At 44.2% G+C, this 17338-nt stretch overlaps 1 protein-coding gene across 2 annotated transcripts; it reads right to left on the minus strand.

Annotated features, from left to right (window-relative positions):
* Positions 1-3325: 3325 nt before the first annotated feature.
* On the minus strand, positions 3326-17288 carry ERRFI1 (ERBB receptor feedback inhibitor 1). Of its 2 annotated transcripts, none has more exons than XM_074334111.2 (4): positions 17118-17288; positions 6959-7152; positions 6778-6854; positions 3326-5934 (listed from the first exon to the last, which is right to left on the minus strand). In XM_074334111.2, the coding sequence occupies exons 2-4, from the start codon at positions 7078-7080 to the stop codon at positions 4757-4759; spliced, it is 1377 nt and encodes a 458-aa protein (XP_074190212.1). In that variant the 5' UTR covers positions 7081-7152; positions 17118-17288; the 3' UTR covers positions 3326-4756. The 2 variants fall into 2 exon arrangements, with proteins under 2 accessions (XP_074190212.1, XP_019602283.1); XM_019746724.3 differs by having other exon boundaries at positions 16555-17288.
* Positions 17289-17338: the final 50 nt, after the last annotated feature.

The following is a 17338-nucleotide window of genomic DNA, read 5'->3' on the forward strand; positions in this document are numbered from 1 at the left end:
GGTGAGGACACATCGCAATGTTTCTATTTGACAGAAATTGCTGTATACCGGACGTGAAGTGACACAGAGCCTTTCCATTGTGATAAAAAAAAATATGGTGCATGCTGCTGCCAAGTGCCATCCAACGGAAAGACAGGGATCTTCAATAAGGGAAGTGGCACGTCGAACCTTAGTAACAGTGTGTGACAAGTGTCAACTTGTTCGGTGCAGTCAGTCAGGTGTGAGCTATGGTTGAGAGACGGTGTATTTAAAGTATGTGGTAAATCATCCTCCATCATGACAACGCTCCGTGTCACACATCGCTTCTGGTACAGCAATTTCTGTCAGATAAAGACATTATGGTTTGTCACCATCCACCTTATTTGCTGGATCTGGCATCGTGTGACTTCTGGCTCTTCCCCAAAGTCAAACTGATTCAGGACGTGGAGGCAGCCACAACAGCACAGCTAAAGACACTCATGAAAGAGGACTTCCAGAACTGCTTCAGAAAGTGGCAAGAATGAGGGGCGGCCAGTTAGCTCAGTTGGTTAGTATGGTGCTGATAACACCAAGGTTGCTGGTTCGATCCTGCATGGGCCACTGTGAGCTGCGCCCTCCTTGAAAAAAAAAAGAAGTGGCAAGAATGATGGGATAAATGGGTTCATAGCAAGGGGGAGTATTTTGAGAGGGATTAATGGCAATGTGTCTTTCACTGTAACAAAATTTTTAAAGTTAAATATTCACCATATTGTTTGATCATACCTCGTGTTTTTAAAGCTTTGTTAGCTTTTCACAGAATACCTAACAATGCCAAAATTAATTTGTAAATTAATTTTAAAAGGTAGGACCCAAGTCCATTTTGATAGTAACTATTTCGAGATAAAATACTTTGAGTGTTACGACATGTCAGCTTCCCGGTTTTGATAATGGACTATAATTATATAAGATGTTATCATTGGGGGAATCTGGATAATGGGTACAGGGGACTTCTCTGAAACTTTTTGGGAGTCTATAATTATTTAAAAATAAAAAGGTAAAAAAAAGAAAACTATATGCAATAACCATGCTAGAAGCTTATTTTTAAGAAAAAGTCTCCATATACCCTAAAATTATAAATTATGTGATGAAATTAGAACTAAAATAATTTAATATATATTGTGATTTTTGAACCAGTAGACGGATGGAGTTCTCTTTAACTATGAAACACTCTGGAAGAATCCATGGGCCTTTTTTAGAATAGGACCCCTAGCAGTGAAGAAACATCCTCTTAAAGATGGTTCTTTTCTACATAGTTAAGACATCACTTGAGACCTAGAGATAAATAGTCAACACAGAAACAAGATTAAACTTCCACAAGCAAGTGGAATGTAATAAAAACATAGGCTCCTCATTCTGATTATTGCAACCTGGGCAGACTTAAACTGTAGCATTATCCAAATTTTGAGTTGACTTACAAAGGAGTCTTTCTGACCGTAACGCCTGCTTTCTGCCCTAAGTCCCTAATAATGCAGCCTCTGGGTTCGTATGGTGTTGTGCGGTGCTCCAGCAGGGTCCCACATTGACGGGAAAGTGAGGCTCAGGGAAGCTAAGGGGATCCTTCACACAGGATGTCCTGACTGCAGGACAGTACTTTGTTACTAGCACAAATTAGCATGGCCTGGAAAAAGTAGGAATGTGTATATTCTCTCCCAAATCAAAGAAAAGCCCCAAGGTAAGAGGGAAGATACGGAACTAGATAGTCTTGACCACAATGCAGAAAGGCAGTGGAGGGGGAAAGGCAAAACGAGATGCAGAGTAGTGGAAACACTCGTTCAGACTTTCTCTCCGCTGTTGGGAGCTGGAGGACGCACAGCTGGGCTCTCAAGTCATGCGCTGCTGGTCTGCGTCTCACCTGAGGTCCCAAACCTGCCATTTCTCTAAGTATCTTTCAAAGCCAGTTTTCCTCCATCTCCACCGCCCAACACTCATCTCAGGATAGCCTGTCCTGAAGTCTCCCCGTTTCCAATCTGTTCTCCGCAACAGCCACTGGCATCTTTTTGAAATAAACCAGATCACGTCACTCCCTTGTGTAAATCTTTAAGGAGCGTCCACTACCCTTTCCCACTGTCCATCCTACTCCTGCCCTAACAACTTCCAGCTTCTGGAAAAGTCCCAGCCTTTTCTTTGATGCCCCAGGGTTTTACCCTTGTTTACTTTACTGTTCCTCCCTCTTCATTCGCCTCCTTCAGTGTCCATTCCAGGCCTTCAAATCTTACCGCCTCAGAGAGGTAGGGGCCCTTGTCACGGCCGTACTTTGCTTTTTAGCATTTACCATACATTGTAATTATGTTCTGCTTTAAGTTCTGTAAGGGCAGGGGTGTGTCTGCTCTCTCAGCATCCAGCATGTGGCTGGTGTTCAACAAATGTCTGTTGAATGAGCTCCCCAAGCCCATGTCTTCATCTGTAACAGGCCAGAAAGGACATCTGACTTTCAGGATAATGGAGAGTAACAGATGATCACCACAGTAATTACTGTGGTTTATAGGCCATTGTCAGAGACTAGTCCTATTGTGGGTATTAACCCTCCCCCCATTTTACCAGTGAGAAAACTGATGTGCAGAGATTTTGAAGAATCTGCCCAACACATAATCAGAAAGAGGTAGAGTTGGACTTTCAGCCCAGATGGATTTCCGAGTCCTCATTCTGGACTCTGGAGAGTACGGAGCACCTGCACATGCTCATTTAAGGTCATCAAGCGCTTCAGCGTCACCAGGAACCCCGGGTTTGTTGACAGCAGGAGGGAGAGCAGCTTGATTTTAGGACAGAGGAAACCGAGAACTGGGCGACCTGCTGAGTGCCTTTACGGGAGGCATTCCAGCTTCCTCCTGCATCCCAAAGCTGCCAGGTGGACTTGCCAGCTCTGTGAGAGGCTGGGCAGGATGGGGATGGCCTCACATCAGGCAAGAAGCAGAGCTTCCCAAGAGCCCAGAGTCATCCGGACTTAGTCTTAAAACACCAAATGAGTCACATCAAGTCTATCAGAGCCGGTTTCTTCCGGTTCCTTCCCCTGGATGGGGCCGCCCTCCCCAGATGACACCTGTTTTGATAGTAATATACCAGCCTCAATTCACATTCACTTTCTTATTAAAGGTAAATACAAATAGCTCATTTTCACTGTGCATTTGTATATTTAAATATAAATTGCTCAAATTATTTGTCATTTTAGGGAATGACAGTAAATTTCAAGTTTAATATGTTAAACTGCAAAAAAACAAATCTTCCCTTCTGCTTACAGATATAACGTTGTCAAATTACTTGAGACATAAAATTTTGTTAAGAGTTTAGGCAAGAAACATTATTAACGGTATCATAAATAAGTATTATAACTTTATTAAAATGAAAAGACAATATTCAAAATAATGCAACAAAAATGAATAAAATCCTTTGTCCAATACTGTACACATAATGCAGAAATCAGTGCATTTTTCTAAAGCACGTTTTTAACCTTCATTTAAGTTCATACTAAAATATAAGCTTTAAATAGCTCAAATAATATCATTCAGCAGTTTAAACTGTAAACAGTTTGTTGAACTGTTAAGAGAACATTGCAGTAATGTACCTGTTAGTGAGCACCTCCTCTTTTGTGCTTAACTATACAAGATAAATACACCAAAGCTGTGGGAGTGGGAGCGCCAGCCGTGTCTTGCTGCATCCAAGGGGAGCGGCCAGCTGTGCGAGTTTTCAAAGCAAACGATGCTGATGTGACCTCTGGTATTAAGACACACTGCGCTCTTGGTCAGAAGTGTTTTACTGAAAAAGTAGACAGTCCCCAGGAAATACTGAACAGGAACCAGCAACACAAGGCCAGCTTGTGTTGTGCTTGTTTATTAATACAGTCTAAAAAACAAAAACAAAAAAACCACAACACACATCCCCACACAGTAACTCTCAATCATAGTGACTCGCTTACGCCTGACGTTCTCAACAATGGCGAGCAGTTCGGGTGCCCCGTTTCTGTAAGGCGCATGTGACAGACAGTGGGCCGTTTCAGTGGGTGGAACAAAGCAGGAACTGTAAGGAAAATGTACTAATTCTCTGATCTTCTCAGTTTTCAAGATGTGAGACATGTACAGGTGAAAAATATGGTTGCCAAATAAACCGCTATCCCTCCCCTCAACCAAACAGGAAGCCTTTCGGTCTTGGGACAATTTTTAAACTAGGTAGGTAGAGAGCCACAGTGAGAACGTACACTCTGCCCTCCATGGAAAAGACAACTTGCAAAAATAAATGAAACAAACTATGACAGGCCAAAGAGCCAGAAATCTTCAAACTTACTAAGCAAAAATAATTTTTTTTTTTATGATTTTGATCTAAACACTGCATTTTCCTCCGTTTGCTCAATTTTCAGTCTATCAGGAGCCATTCTCCAGCTTGAGTTTTTATCATTCTAAATATATATTACTCTAAGACAGTAACTAACTGGTTAACCTGCAACTATGGTCTCCGGTTACACCGCGAGTTTATACAGAAGGTACACGATGTATGCGTACAGAAAGGCTTCCCTCTGCCCTCCCGGCCGTCACGGCCCAGCCTGGGACAGACTCTTCTCCAGCGCTAACGAAAGCAGGCATCCTCAGCATAGCAGTACCTCACACCGGCTCTCGGCCTTGCTCCTTAACAGAGAGTTCAACTGTTTTGTTCTGTAACCTGAAACGTTTTCCCGTGCACGTCAACCACACTGGAAAATCGTTGGAGAACCTCCCGCGGAACGTCTGCTGACCCACGAGCCAGACAGAGTCTAGGGAGACACAACGTAGGACAAGTGTTTCCGCTTCACGTGCCCCCCCAGATCCACTTTTGTTTTGGAGTCCAGCTTTTCTGTGGCTGAGACGACACTGCAGTCAGCAGGTAACGGCTGGATTTGGGCGCTTGTTTCTTCTGCTTCCCTAAAGAATTTTTCGTATTTGTCCAGGTACGGTGGCCTCTCAGGTAGTAGGTAATAATGTGTTGAACTGACCTTCTTCCCATTTTCAATAATGGGCAGGATGCAGGGAACCTTACTGGCAGACCCTTCGCTGTTCTGTCTTTGTAGAGCTTTGCTGCTGACGTACTTGGGGTCGGGGGCAAAGCTCTGTGTGGGGGGCATGACCCCATTGAGGTAAGACGGCAGGCTTTTAGGACTCGGTGTGCGGGAGTTACTCCGGGACAGAGGTTCCCTTGGGGGCACTTTCGGAGGCCTGTCTTCATCACTGTAGGTGCTGGACGTGACCTCGGCCGACCACCTCCTGTAATCTGGCTTCACTGGCCTGGGAGGTATGGGCACCCGGGGGGGGACCTCAGGTTTGTCCTCGTCGGAGTTGGGAGAAGCTCTGTGTAGGTAGCTGGATATCCTAATGGCGGGCTTGTGAAAGGACCCAGCCGGTCCTGAGTGAGACCTTCTCAGTCTCCGGTGGCTCTGAGGCAGAGCAGGGTTTGCGCTGTGCGCGCCGGCGCTCGGCTCGGCGGCCGGGCTGAGCCCCGCGGTGGACGCCGCGGGGGCATCGAAATACGCGTAGTTGATCTGGCCGCAGCCGCGGAAGCTCCGCCGGCCGGGGACGTCGTACTTGAAGTCAGACAGCGTGCGGTCTTCCAGAAGCAAGGCGGTGTCGGAGCTGGTGAAGTACTCGACCTCACAGTCCGTGTCGTCCAGAGAGGGGCCTTCGGAGACGGGCAGCGGCGGCAGGGGCCGAGAGCCCCGCTCGCACAGGGCCGCACAGGGGCACACGGAGGGGCAGGTTTTGATGGGAGTGAGCGGAGGGGGAGAAGCACACACCCCGTTGACCGAGAGTTTCTTAAGACCACACACAACTCGATCCTCTTCATGTGGCCCCAAATTCTCACCTGGAGGAATGAGAAGAGGGGGCAAGCTGGGCCTCTGAGAGGGGCCGTTTTCTGCGGAGCAGAGGCCGTTCATCGCAGCAGCTGTGGAAGCGCGCCCTGGAACCAACGAGAGACGTCAGTGAGGGACCCGCCGGCGCCCACCCGTGACCACAGCCCCGCTATGTGTGCTCCTGCAGCGTCTGCCTAAATGAATAGAGCGACGTGCCGGCTGGAACCGAGAACACCCATGCAACAGCCACAGGCGTAATTAGAGGCTGGAGATTGTTAACAGCGATCTGGTTCAAAGAACAGATTAGCTCGTCTCCCTCGGACATGTGCACGCCACACACCCACGCACCGCGGGCAGGTTTTGTGACATGTGCAAAATTCGCAGAAGATGCACAGCATGTAATTTACGTGACTAGCAGGCTCGGCCAGCCTAGTCATTTACTGTGCGACCACACGAGGTGCGGCCTAAGGCCTCACTTCAGTGCCATCTGAGTACTGCGAGTGAGTGGACTTGTTTGCCACGTGATAAGCAGCTCTTGATAAAAATCTAAGGCACATAATGTTGCCATTAAAAGTACTATGTGGTGTATCATATACTTTTCTAAGTTTTTCAAATAAACGTTTACACTACTTCATCACTTCCGAACAGGCAACACTCGTAACAAAGTCCAGTTCCTGCAAGTTACGTGTGTTTCATAGGTGGGGTTAGAACTGAATTCTTGATTTGAAAAGATCACACTTCCACAGACAGATCAGTGAGTGGAGACCTGGTACCGGTGGTTTGAGAACTGGTCATCCCCAGGATCTGTTGCCACTAGGGGTCAGACTGTTGTTGGAAACAATTCAGGTCCTTTCCTCATTTAAACAGTCATGCTGGAGAACAAGCTAACAGCCCAGACCACGCCACCTTCTGCTCCCAGGGCCAACTTCCCGGATTTGCAGAACACATACCGAGAGATGTTAGGTGCGCCTGACCAGGAGCGTTCAGACTGTAGGCCATGGTTATGGGGTCAATATTGAAAAAGTTACTGAAAGGAAAGGAAAGACATCTTGGTCATAAACAAGTCGTGGTCCTATTCTCCATCTCATTTCAATATCCCAAGATTCCGGGGGCATGGGGTCCCGTACATACTTTTCAAACTCCCTGCGACTGGCCCAGTAGGACTTCATGTTCCCCACGGCTTGGCCATCGTGGAGAAACCCCGTTTTCAACGGGACCCGAACCTCCTGAGCAGCCACTCCCGCAGAGGACATCGTGCCTTATTCTGGGTCGAATCCACACTTGGGATCCTAGGGGCTTGTTGGTCGACTGGTAGCTTTCGTCCCCTAGAGGGATAAAGAAGAGATGAGAGCATGAAGGAAACAACTCAGAAATACCCACGAATAGCTAATATTGGAGAATTTGGGGGGATGTTGGAGAGAAAAATTTAGTTACAGACTTTCACTTCATTCTGACATTTTTACACTCACTGCTACTTCTCGTGAGGGTGTTTGAAGGAGGACACTGAAAATACTGTTTTTCATAAACACTAATCCAAGATGTATAATGTGCTCAGCAAAGCGAGAAATAATCGACCGACCGCCCACAAAAGCAGGCCTCCTGGTGCAGACTGACACTTGCACAGCAAACCCTGCTGGCCTGCCAAAGCACACAGACCTTTCTCCAGCCTCCCGACACCGACCTCCAGTGTGTGTTTGCACTGGGAAAGGAGCTCATCTTCCCCTGAGCTAAAAGGAATTTCAGAAACCACTGGATCCCGTACTGCAGAACTACTATTCACTGAAACCTGACGACACTTATATCAGAGGAGACTCTCCAGCTGGCACCTGATTCCCCCGCAGCCCAGCATTTATTTGGATTCTCTATTTCAGGGTTGGCCCTGGGAAGACAAATTCTCCAGTTATTACTTGTTCACAAGAATAAAAGAAATATATGAAGACACTAATTTCCATTATCTTGTAAAAATCAAGTTCTGCAAGATTACTGGCTTCGGTGGAGGCCTGGGACAGCTTCCTCCTCCCTTGTAGAGACAATCTTAAAGGTACATTCCTCACATTGTCATCTGAAGTACCTGGCTGCTTCCAGGCCTGGACAACAAAGGCTAAGGAAGTGCAAGTTTTCTTAATCTAGTAGTTCCTCCACTTTAGGGATCACCCCCTCCTCCAGTCAGATGTACCTGTCTGGGGCCCCCAGAGCCTTTTAAATTCTCCTTTTATTACTCATTATAGCATCAATGCTAATGTTAATTAGCATCATCTTGGCTGTCTTCAGGTAATTCATGTTTGCTTAGAATACGGTTAGGACATCATGTGTCAGCTATCTGTGTAACACTGACCCCTTCTGAGATGTGTGCACATAAACTTGGTAACGCTTTCATTCTCACCAAACATTTGTGCACAGGTTTGGTTTTGTTTTATGGACAAATCTGTCACCTCTTGCTAGACTGTGAGCTCAGATAAGAGGCTCCGTCCCGATCATTAATTACCCTGGGCACACTAGCAGGAGTTCAAGAAGGGAATGTTCGTTGAATGAATGTTTGTACAGTACTACCTATTACTGATAGCAATTGCATGTATATAATGTGTAAGGCATAGGGTTTTTGCTTTTAGCTAAAGATCTAAACAAATACTTTGCAAGTGTTTATTATTTGTTTTTTCCACATAAGAAGGAACAGAGAGATAGTAATGTTTCAGTGACAAAGTAGGGATGGGTCCCAATTACTGAGTCTCAGGTTTTTACTCTCAAAGTCAGCTGTTTTGACACACTAGGCAGAGATAAATAAGTTTAAAATAATATTTCAGATAGTCAAACATTATTTTTCTTTAATCAGTCTCTCAGATATGTGATTAAAAGGAGGGGAGAAAAGCCCATCATTTAAGAAATCTAAGTTATTGGGAGGTCTTTTATTTTTTTTAAAGGTCGGTTTTTAGATTATTGAAATGAAGCAAATGTATTTTTCCCTTCTTGAATCAAGTAAAGCTACACAAAAATTTAAAAACCAATTTTTAGAAAAGATCGCTAGGCACTCCCTCTGTGTACTGAGGGTGTTTCCCGGTGGTGTTTCCCAAGCACCCCACAAACACTGGAAGGCTGTAGGGAAAGGATCTGTGGTAATACAAAAATGAAAGGCCAGATAGGAAGGAGAATATGGTATTTAAGTAGTTTGAAAGCACACGTTTGAAGATGGTTCATCCAGATTACAGGAAAATGCTGCGGGGGATTCTGGAGGCCCAACCCCCACCTGTCTGCAGGCTAACAAGTACTACCAGCAATTACTGTGTCAGCCTCCTAATGCCATCTAAATCTCAGCTTTCAACAGAACGATTGTGTAACTATCGCCTCTGCTGAAATTGCCTCAGAATTCTAAACTTACATTTCAATGGTCCCTTAAAATTATTTATATGGTCTAGAAAAAAGTTATTTTTTATTCATTGTTTCCATCACCTACTTGTTAGCTTTCTTAAGAAAAAAAATTGTTTTAGTATAAAAAGAATTGTGTTCACTAAGCCAGCTCACTTCTGACCACAATAGTGTCTTTGTGTATTCATAGAAGGTGACCTGCCTCTACCATTTCAATGGGGAATTGTGAATGGGCCATGTTATGAAACCATCGGAACTTCCTACTTGCTTGCATGGGAGAAGAGAGAAGGGCATTATAATTGCATGTTTTCATCTTTTAGAAAATAACTTCAAACTGTACACTCAAAAAGGGTAACCTGCCATAGGTTTGGAAGCAAACTTTTAAAATGTATCCCTCAGATTGTGTATGAAGGGTATGGAATCACCTGAAGTTCTTGTACACCTCTCTCAGAACTCGAAGGATTTAACATGTATGCTGCTGGGGGAATCAACCAGTTTGGTCAACCTCAAGTTAAAAAGAAACACACTGCTTAAGTGACATTTAACTACTGCTGCACTGTTTCAAATAGTTTCCTCTTAACTGTAAGCCTAGCTCTGCCTTATAGTTCATTAGGACAACAACTGCAAAAATATATCGATGTGGAAAAATCAGTATCAGTACAGGATGGGATTCTGTTATGAAATGCAAACATGAGAGCTACTGCTAATCCAGACAGCATGGGGCAGACCAGGATCTAACTCACCTTGGGTATAACAACTTTCCTAAAATGTGTAAACTAATCTTTCACCTTTAAGTGTGTCAGAAACAGTTAAATCCCAGATGTGAACTACTTTTTCCTGTTAAACATCACTTGATTGATTGATTTTTTCTGATTCAAGGGAAAAAAAACACACAAAAAAAACCACCCCAAAACCATTTCTCTTGAGATGGTCCTTTTATTTTCTCTCTTTACCCCCATCACCTCCCTGGGTTCTGATCCACGTGTACAGCTCCAGCTCTTCATCGACAGCCCTGAGCCCCGGCTCCGGCTTCCACTTAGCATTTCCTATTGTCTGGTGATCTTTTTTCCACTGGGATGGTCCTCTGGCATCCTCAACTCTACAAACCAAACTCCTGTCACTGACTTCACACCCCCACCCCCTTCCCAAACCAGTTCAGGGTCCAAGAGGACCACACTTCTCCTGGAGGCACCATTTTTAACCTGAGTTACAGCCAATACACATTCAGTTTCCTGAGTCCTGTGCCTACTGCTACATGGTTTCTCCAATCTGTCTTCCTTCTGTTCACTGGACCGCTCTGCCCTGGGTCTGAAAGCAGCCAATCCATCCCACACACCAGTCCCAGATCAATACTCCTGAATTACAGTGGAAGAGCTAAGATCTTCCACTGCTTAATAGCTAAATAAAAGCGCCTCAGTCTGGCAGTGAGGCCTCTACTATGAGGCCCCAATCTACCCTTGTAAAGCTCTTGCTTCTCTTTCCCCCAAATCTGTCAGAACGCCACTCCTCTACGGCCATCTCTTAGAACACTTTCTCCACAAACCCGCGGAGCAAAGCCTTCTGTTCTTGGATTATTCTGTGCTGTGCCCCCATTCCTTTCCCATCCTCCAAAACTCCTAGGACAGAACCTGTTTGTCCCTGGAGATCCTGGCATCATTCATTTCTAACCAATATTTATTAAACAGATATTGAGAAAATATTCATCTCATTTTTAAAATTTTAAAAAGTTACAATGAAAACTTCACATGTACTGTATGTAAATCAGTGAGGAACTAAGGGATAAAAACAAAGGATTGTAAGGGATAAACTTAATGTGTGCTGTAACAAGTTTAGGATATGTAGCAGGCAAGGAATTTTCATTAAATTCATTTCCAAAATCCAAAGTGGACAGTTTGCAGACACGGTAAAAATTATAAGCTTAAATGGTTAACAATGTAACTTTCTAAACTGGTTTCTGTTACTGTATATTTTTACTTAAGGCAATCAGGGGAGTGCTTTCTGAAAACTACAAATTTCACCTTCTCTTACACACTACTCCTTCTGGATTATATAATACACCTACTATGTTTTTGGTGTTAAAAACAAAACAAAAAAGCACATTGCACATTCTTTTTTTTTTTTAATGTTCAAAATGGATTTTTTTTGCACATTCCATATTAAGGTGAAATCACATGCCTTTACCTTGAGGCCAGTCTCTTTGAAACTTTTTTTAAAGAACCAGGCTACCTTAAGACAGTAACCTAGATCTGCTCACCTTGCCTCCAGATCTCATTAATAAATGTCAGAAGCAATCCACAAGAGGAGGAGGGGCACATTTTTGTCACACAACTCATCCAGCTCTGCCCAGTGCTTCCTTATTTAAAAGTGTGATGTAATTTCCTTCTTTCAATCTGGTTTTAAAACCTGATTTCTGTTTATTCAGGGTGATAAATGGTCTTTTCAGGGGCATTTAACAATTACCTACCTAACTATTCCCATACCCAGGGAGATGCAAGGTAACTATATTTAGAGCCAAAATTTGTAAAAAGGAAACGATTTAGAAACATGACAAATCCTGATTTTATTTTTTTATGTTCCTTAGTGGAGTTTTATTTTACTGACAAATCAATCCCATGATTTTAGATCCTCCCCCAAATAAACCAACACGTGCATGCTTGCTTACCTTCCTTTTGAAAATGTCTAAAATAATCACGTTTGGAAAAAAAACAAACAAAACCCCACCATTTTTATTGTGATTCATGTCTAAAGCATTAGTACCCAAGCTGAATATTCAACTGAGCTGTTTCACAGAATTTCAATTTTTCTTAATAATATAAGAAAACTTACTGATTTGATATTCACCTACATACTCAGTGTTTATGAGTTGTAGTGTTGTGTGACCTATTTCCTGAAAGCAAAAGACTTCAAAATCAAAGGCCCCCATTTGGTTTTTTCCCCAGGGTTTTTAACAGGCTATGACTTGGGGAAGGGGAAAAGGGTCAGGCAAGTTAGAAAAATTTCCTTCACTGTACCTTGCTACTGTGAAAAGCATAAACAGCCTTCACATTAAAAGCATAGGTGACTTAATATAATCCATTAAAAAAAAAGCATAGGTGACTTAAAACATGTTTTATATTATGTTAATAAATTGTAATTAAAATCCTCCTGCATGAATTCAAACTAAACTTGCTGGTTTCAGTAAAGACGGAAGAGTCCAGCAGGTGCGGAGGGGCATTTTTATCCTCCTTAGCTCCACCCCTCATTCCTCTTCAACAGGCCTAGTACACAACAGCCCATTTGTACGTGGTAAAAACTGAGGCAACAGGGAAAATAATTTATCTTCAGATTGTCAAAATCAAAGCTAAGTGACATAATTTCTTGACTAATTTGGACTATTTTCTTGCTAAGTATTTTAAGAAATGGCAAGCTGACAAAAAGCCTATTTGTTGGATTTCCATAGTTATCAATAGCCTTTTGATTCACTTAGTCTACACAATTTTAGTGTGACAGCAGGTATCTTCTTTTGTCCTTTGTAGTTTTCCTACAGAGTACTACAACCAGTAGCAACGCACGCACGCACGCACGCGCACATGATGGAAAAATATTATTCCTTTTAGACACACATAATAGATTTCTCACTGTAAAAGACAGGTGAATTCTGTTCCAATTTTAATAACAACAAGCGCAATGGCCTAATGATGGATGGAAATCGGGTCTTTAAAATCTCTAATTTACTTAATGAACATTTAACACTTTGTAAGCAGGCATTTTCCCGCCAAATCGCGTCGTAACGCGGGGCTTTTTTCACATTTTCTTGCCAAAATTAGACTTTCCGTAAAATATTCATATCTTTCGATCTATTTGATATTTTTCTATGAAACTTTCAGTGTTTTAGTTTAAAAAGAGGTGCAAAATATGTGTTATTCTCGTCTCCCGCGCTTTGGTATAAAAAGCGATATGACGAGTTTACTCGTTTCCCGCAAAAAATGTGTTAAGTCACCCAATGGGTAACTCTAGATTGTTATAATGAACATAACCAGTAAGAATAATAGCAAGTTCAATTGACATTTATCTGACAGGCATTGTTCTAAGTGCTTTATATATATTAACTTACTGAATCCTGTCAACAACCCTATGAGATGGGTTACTATTGCTACCCTCATTAACAGAAGAGGAACTGGAGGCAGTTAAGTAACTTAGCTTGGTCAAGGTCGAGTGGTGGGGCTGCTTAAACTGCAGAAGGCCTCTCACCGCCACACCAGCTCCGCAAGCCCCCACACACTTACACCAGGGGAAGAGCTGACCCGCTACAAAGCTCCAGTTCTGAGGGGACCTCAGACAGACTTCTCTGGGGATTTGCAGCTTGGTAATAGTTTTTCTTGGGTGATCCTTAGACTATGAAAGTTCCTGTTTTACTTCAACTCCCTCAAATTCTCCTGTAAAAGTTATTAGTTGCAGATTTGGCCTATGTATCCTCTAAAAAGGGTGGGTTAAAGTATTACTTTTACATTCCATGCCTACTTCAAACAATTCTTCGGAAGCCCTCAATCTTGAATGCCCCGACGCCCCACCATCATGTATCCATTACACGGGCGTATTTGACATAACATAAGCCTGTCTTGACCAGAAAAAGGGGCTACTACATCTCCCCACAGGCCTCCTGCGTCACTCTCACAGCACGCATCCCAATGATGCCATTACAAATATTCTGTATTTGTCAAGCACTCAACAAATTACAAAGCACTTTCTAATACATTATCTCACTTGATCCCCACAACATCCCTGTAAGAGGCAGGGATTATAATCTCCATTTTGCAGATGAGGAAATGAAGCGAAGTTAAACAGCTTCCTGTTACTAGCAAAAAGGCCATCCCAGCTCTTCTGCCCTAGAACCCAGCATTTTCCTCACTAAACTTCCACTGCCTCTCCTTTCCACAGGGTCTTCATTTCAGGCAACCACCTCATTTCTCCTCCTAACAGTTTATAAATGGGGAAACTGATGCAAAGAATGGCTAAGTGAAATGCTCAAGACGTAAGCGTTAGTCAATTTCAGAGAGAAAAACAGGAACTCAACTCATAGTAGTTAACTGACAAATTCTTAGTGGGCAAAGATTAATTATTTTCACAAATGCTTATTCTGGACAAGATACTATGCTTGGTGACAGTGACATGGCTGCGGCCGGATGAAGCTTAGTCCAGTGGGGAGAGCAACAACAGTAAGAAGCAAACAACAATTTCAGATGGTGGTCATTTCAGATTCAGTAAGAGGGTAAGGAGGCAGGAGAACAGACTTACCCCGGTGGTTAGGGAAGGCCTCTCCAAGGCGACTTTTTATATTGAAATCCAAAGCACGGAAAAGAGGCAGCCATGGGAAGTCAGGAGAGCTTTCCACGCACAGAGAGTAGTATTTTTTAAAGACAACCTGTAACTCGTGGATTTTCCCATTCCGTGGGCTTTTAATAAAAGCTATTGGAGTCTTCTAATCCTCACCTTCCTGTTTCCTCTGTTAAACTGTAATGTTTTGTTGGCACTTTGGAGTTGAAAAGGCTTCTTCATGTAGCCAGAGCCCCATTATTTTAAAAATATTGAGGCCTGGAAGATTGGCCTTTTAGTAATACTGCCCAATTTTATGGTATAAGGGACTGGACTAAAGAATCAATGACTCTGAATCGCAGCATCTTTTGTTTCCCTTCTGAAGTCTGAACTCCACACTAACTTTTCCCTACCTTAAAACTACTCTTTCAAACTTACATTCAGAACCCTGAAACTCCCCCGTTTTATCTCCCTTCACAACACATGTGTTTATACTGTGCAAACAATGCTAGAACGCCACGACTGGATTTTATCTAGGGAGTTATTCATTAGCTTTTATCAAGTATGGCCAAACAGCAGCACCAAAGGATGCACAGGAATCCTGATGATAAGCAGCCACTCACATTTATTCAGGTTGAGAGCAGAGCTGTTTCTCTGGTAGGGAGACTATGACATTCAGATTCCTGGAATTACCCTTGGCACCACCTCCTCCCTCCTCTGCTCACCTTTCTAAAGCGACCGATGGTATGTGGACATTCAGGTCAGTTTCAAGCACGTGAGAGTGTACCTGTAATTTAGCAACTTGCTTTTAAAAGCTCCCATCAGTATTAGCAGAAAGGAACTACTACTATCTGGTTCAACTTCTGAGAAGCAGCAGGTAAGAGTCTTTTCACACAAAAACTCAAGAATACAGTATAATTTTTAAATCTCATAGAAAGATTTTCTGCCAGTATCTTCTGCCAACTGGAAGTAGGAAAAACAATTCATTGAAACAGTAATTTTATGTCAAAATATGAATAATTCAGACATTTCCTAACAGTCATAAAAAAAACAGATTTGCTTTGCAACCCTTATCAGTGACGGATCCAATCCTGCTGAGCTTTAAAGTGTAAAATATGCTTTCGTGCAATTATTTATCAACCATCAACTATGTGCAAGGGTGCATAAGATAGACGCTGGACAAGGCAGAGTTCCTGCCCTTAAGAAGTTTGCAATCTAATACACATTAGGTTATATAAATCATTAGTCCAGCATCTCTATCACCTAGCAGCCAATAGCCACTGGAACACAGATGAAAATAAACTCAAGTGAAGGGAGGAGGATGGCAAATAGTGTCTGAAGTCCATGCTAAAACCTGTATGGATTTCTCTGTACATATTTCCTAATATCTGGACAAGAGCTTGGTTGCTAACATACTGGTAACAATCAGTCAGCATGTTAACAAGAAACCAACTTTTATTTTGGTCTTAGCAAAATCTGGTCATTTCCTGAAATGGGTACCTTGCTGGTCTTTGGTCTGTTTAAATAAAGCTTCACTTAAAACTATAATTACAGACATGCAAAAAAGGAAAGAAAAAAAAAAAGAAAAGCAGTTAAAAAAACAAACAGCAAGACTAGGTATGATGAACTTAAGATGTTCCAGTTTCAACAAACGTACACCACTGCATTCTTACAGATCGGTAAAAGCTTAAAAGTCTGCAGAACACTTGCTCTCCAGAAAGAAAAGAAGAAAGAAAAAAAAGCGTTTTAACCTCACCTTTCCTCACCCCTGACAGTTGCCTAGAAACCAGTCCTGCCCTACCTGTGTTGCAGGTGTACCTCAAGTCACCAACACATCTCTTTTAAAGCTACAAGTCTCTATTCTGACTGCACTTAAGTTTATGACTAACAATCTATTCATATTTTTTATCAGGTAGGAGACTGGTTTCTTTCAAGCAATGACGAAACCCTAATAAAGACTTAGCAAGGACCAATACAACACCAATCACGGTTAAGGAGTCATCTCGGTTGTAATAAGACTATGATACACACATAAATACACACGTACACACGAGAAATACCCATTGAGCGCTCACGTTTGGAGCAGAATTCCGCGGTTCCCCTCCTTTTGCAGCAGCATTTAGGAAGCTCACAGCAGGTCACATTTCTGAGCGAGGAGGAGGGCACGGAACTACCGGATGAATTAGGGAATACCGACTGCGGCGGACCGTCGTCGCGGAGACGGAGCAGTGGGGCCGCGGCTCACAACTGGTGCCGGTCACCGGCCGGCAATCACCCACCGCAGCTTCGGGGATGGGGCGTGAGGGCGCCCGGTGCGCGCCCGGGTAACGCAGCCCCCAGTGTGAAAAAGGCGCCCGCCCGAGGCCGCCGCCAGCCCGCGGGCACAGGACCCCGGCTCGCCGCTCCGGCCCCTCCGCAGCGGTCTCGGTGCGCGGCCGGCGACGCGAGGGGCGCCCCCAGGCCCATCTGCGCGCCCAGGCCGGTCCCTCCCTCCGCTTCTCCGTCCGTCCCGGGGAGACTCCGCGTCGGGCGACCCTCTTCGCGCCGCAGAACCCGCCTTGCGTCGGGAGCCGCCCGCAGCCCCGAGCGGCAGGGGCGCGGCGCCGCCCTGCCCACCCTCAGCCCGCAGGCCCCTTACCCCCGCGGAGCCGCGGCTGCCCCACGGCGCTCTCCCGCGCATGTCCGTCCCGGCTGGCTCAGCGCCGCGGGCTCAGGGGCCCCGACACCGCGCAGGCGCCTCGCCGCTCGCAGCCGCTCGCTCCCCGCTCGCGCTCCTCGCTCGCACTCGGCCGCCGTCGCCCGACCGCGGCCGCCAGGCTTTAAAGTAAGTGATGACGTCGTCTCCCACCGCCCCACCTC

The sequence above is a fragment of the Rhinolophus sinicus genome, chromosome 14 (assembly GCF_057876585.1).
Source record: "Rhinolophus sinicus isolate RSI-liver-muscle chromosome 14, RSI-T2T, whole genome shotgun sequence".
NCBI classification, from domain to species: domain Eukaryota; kingdom Metazoa; phylum Chordata; class Mammalia; order Chiroptera; family Rhinolophidae; genus Rhinolophus; species Rhinolophus sinicus.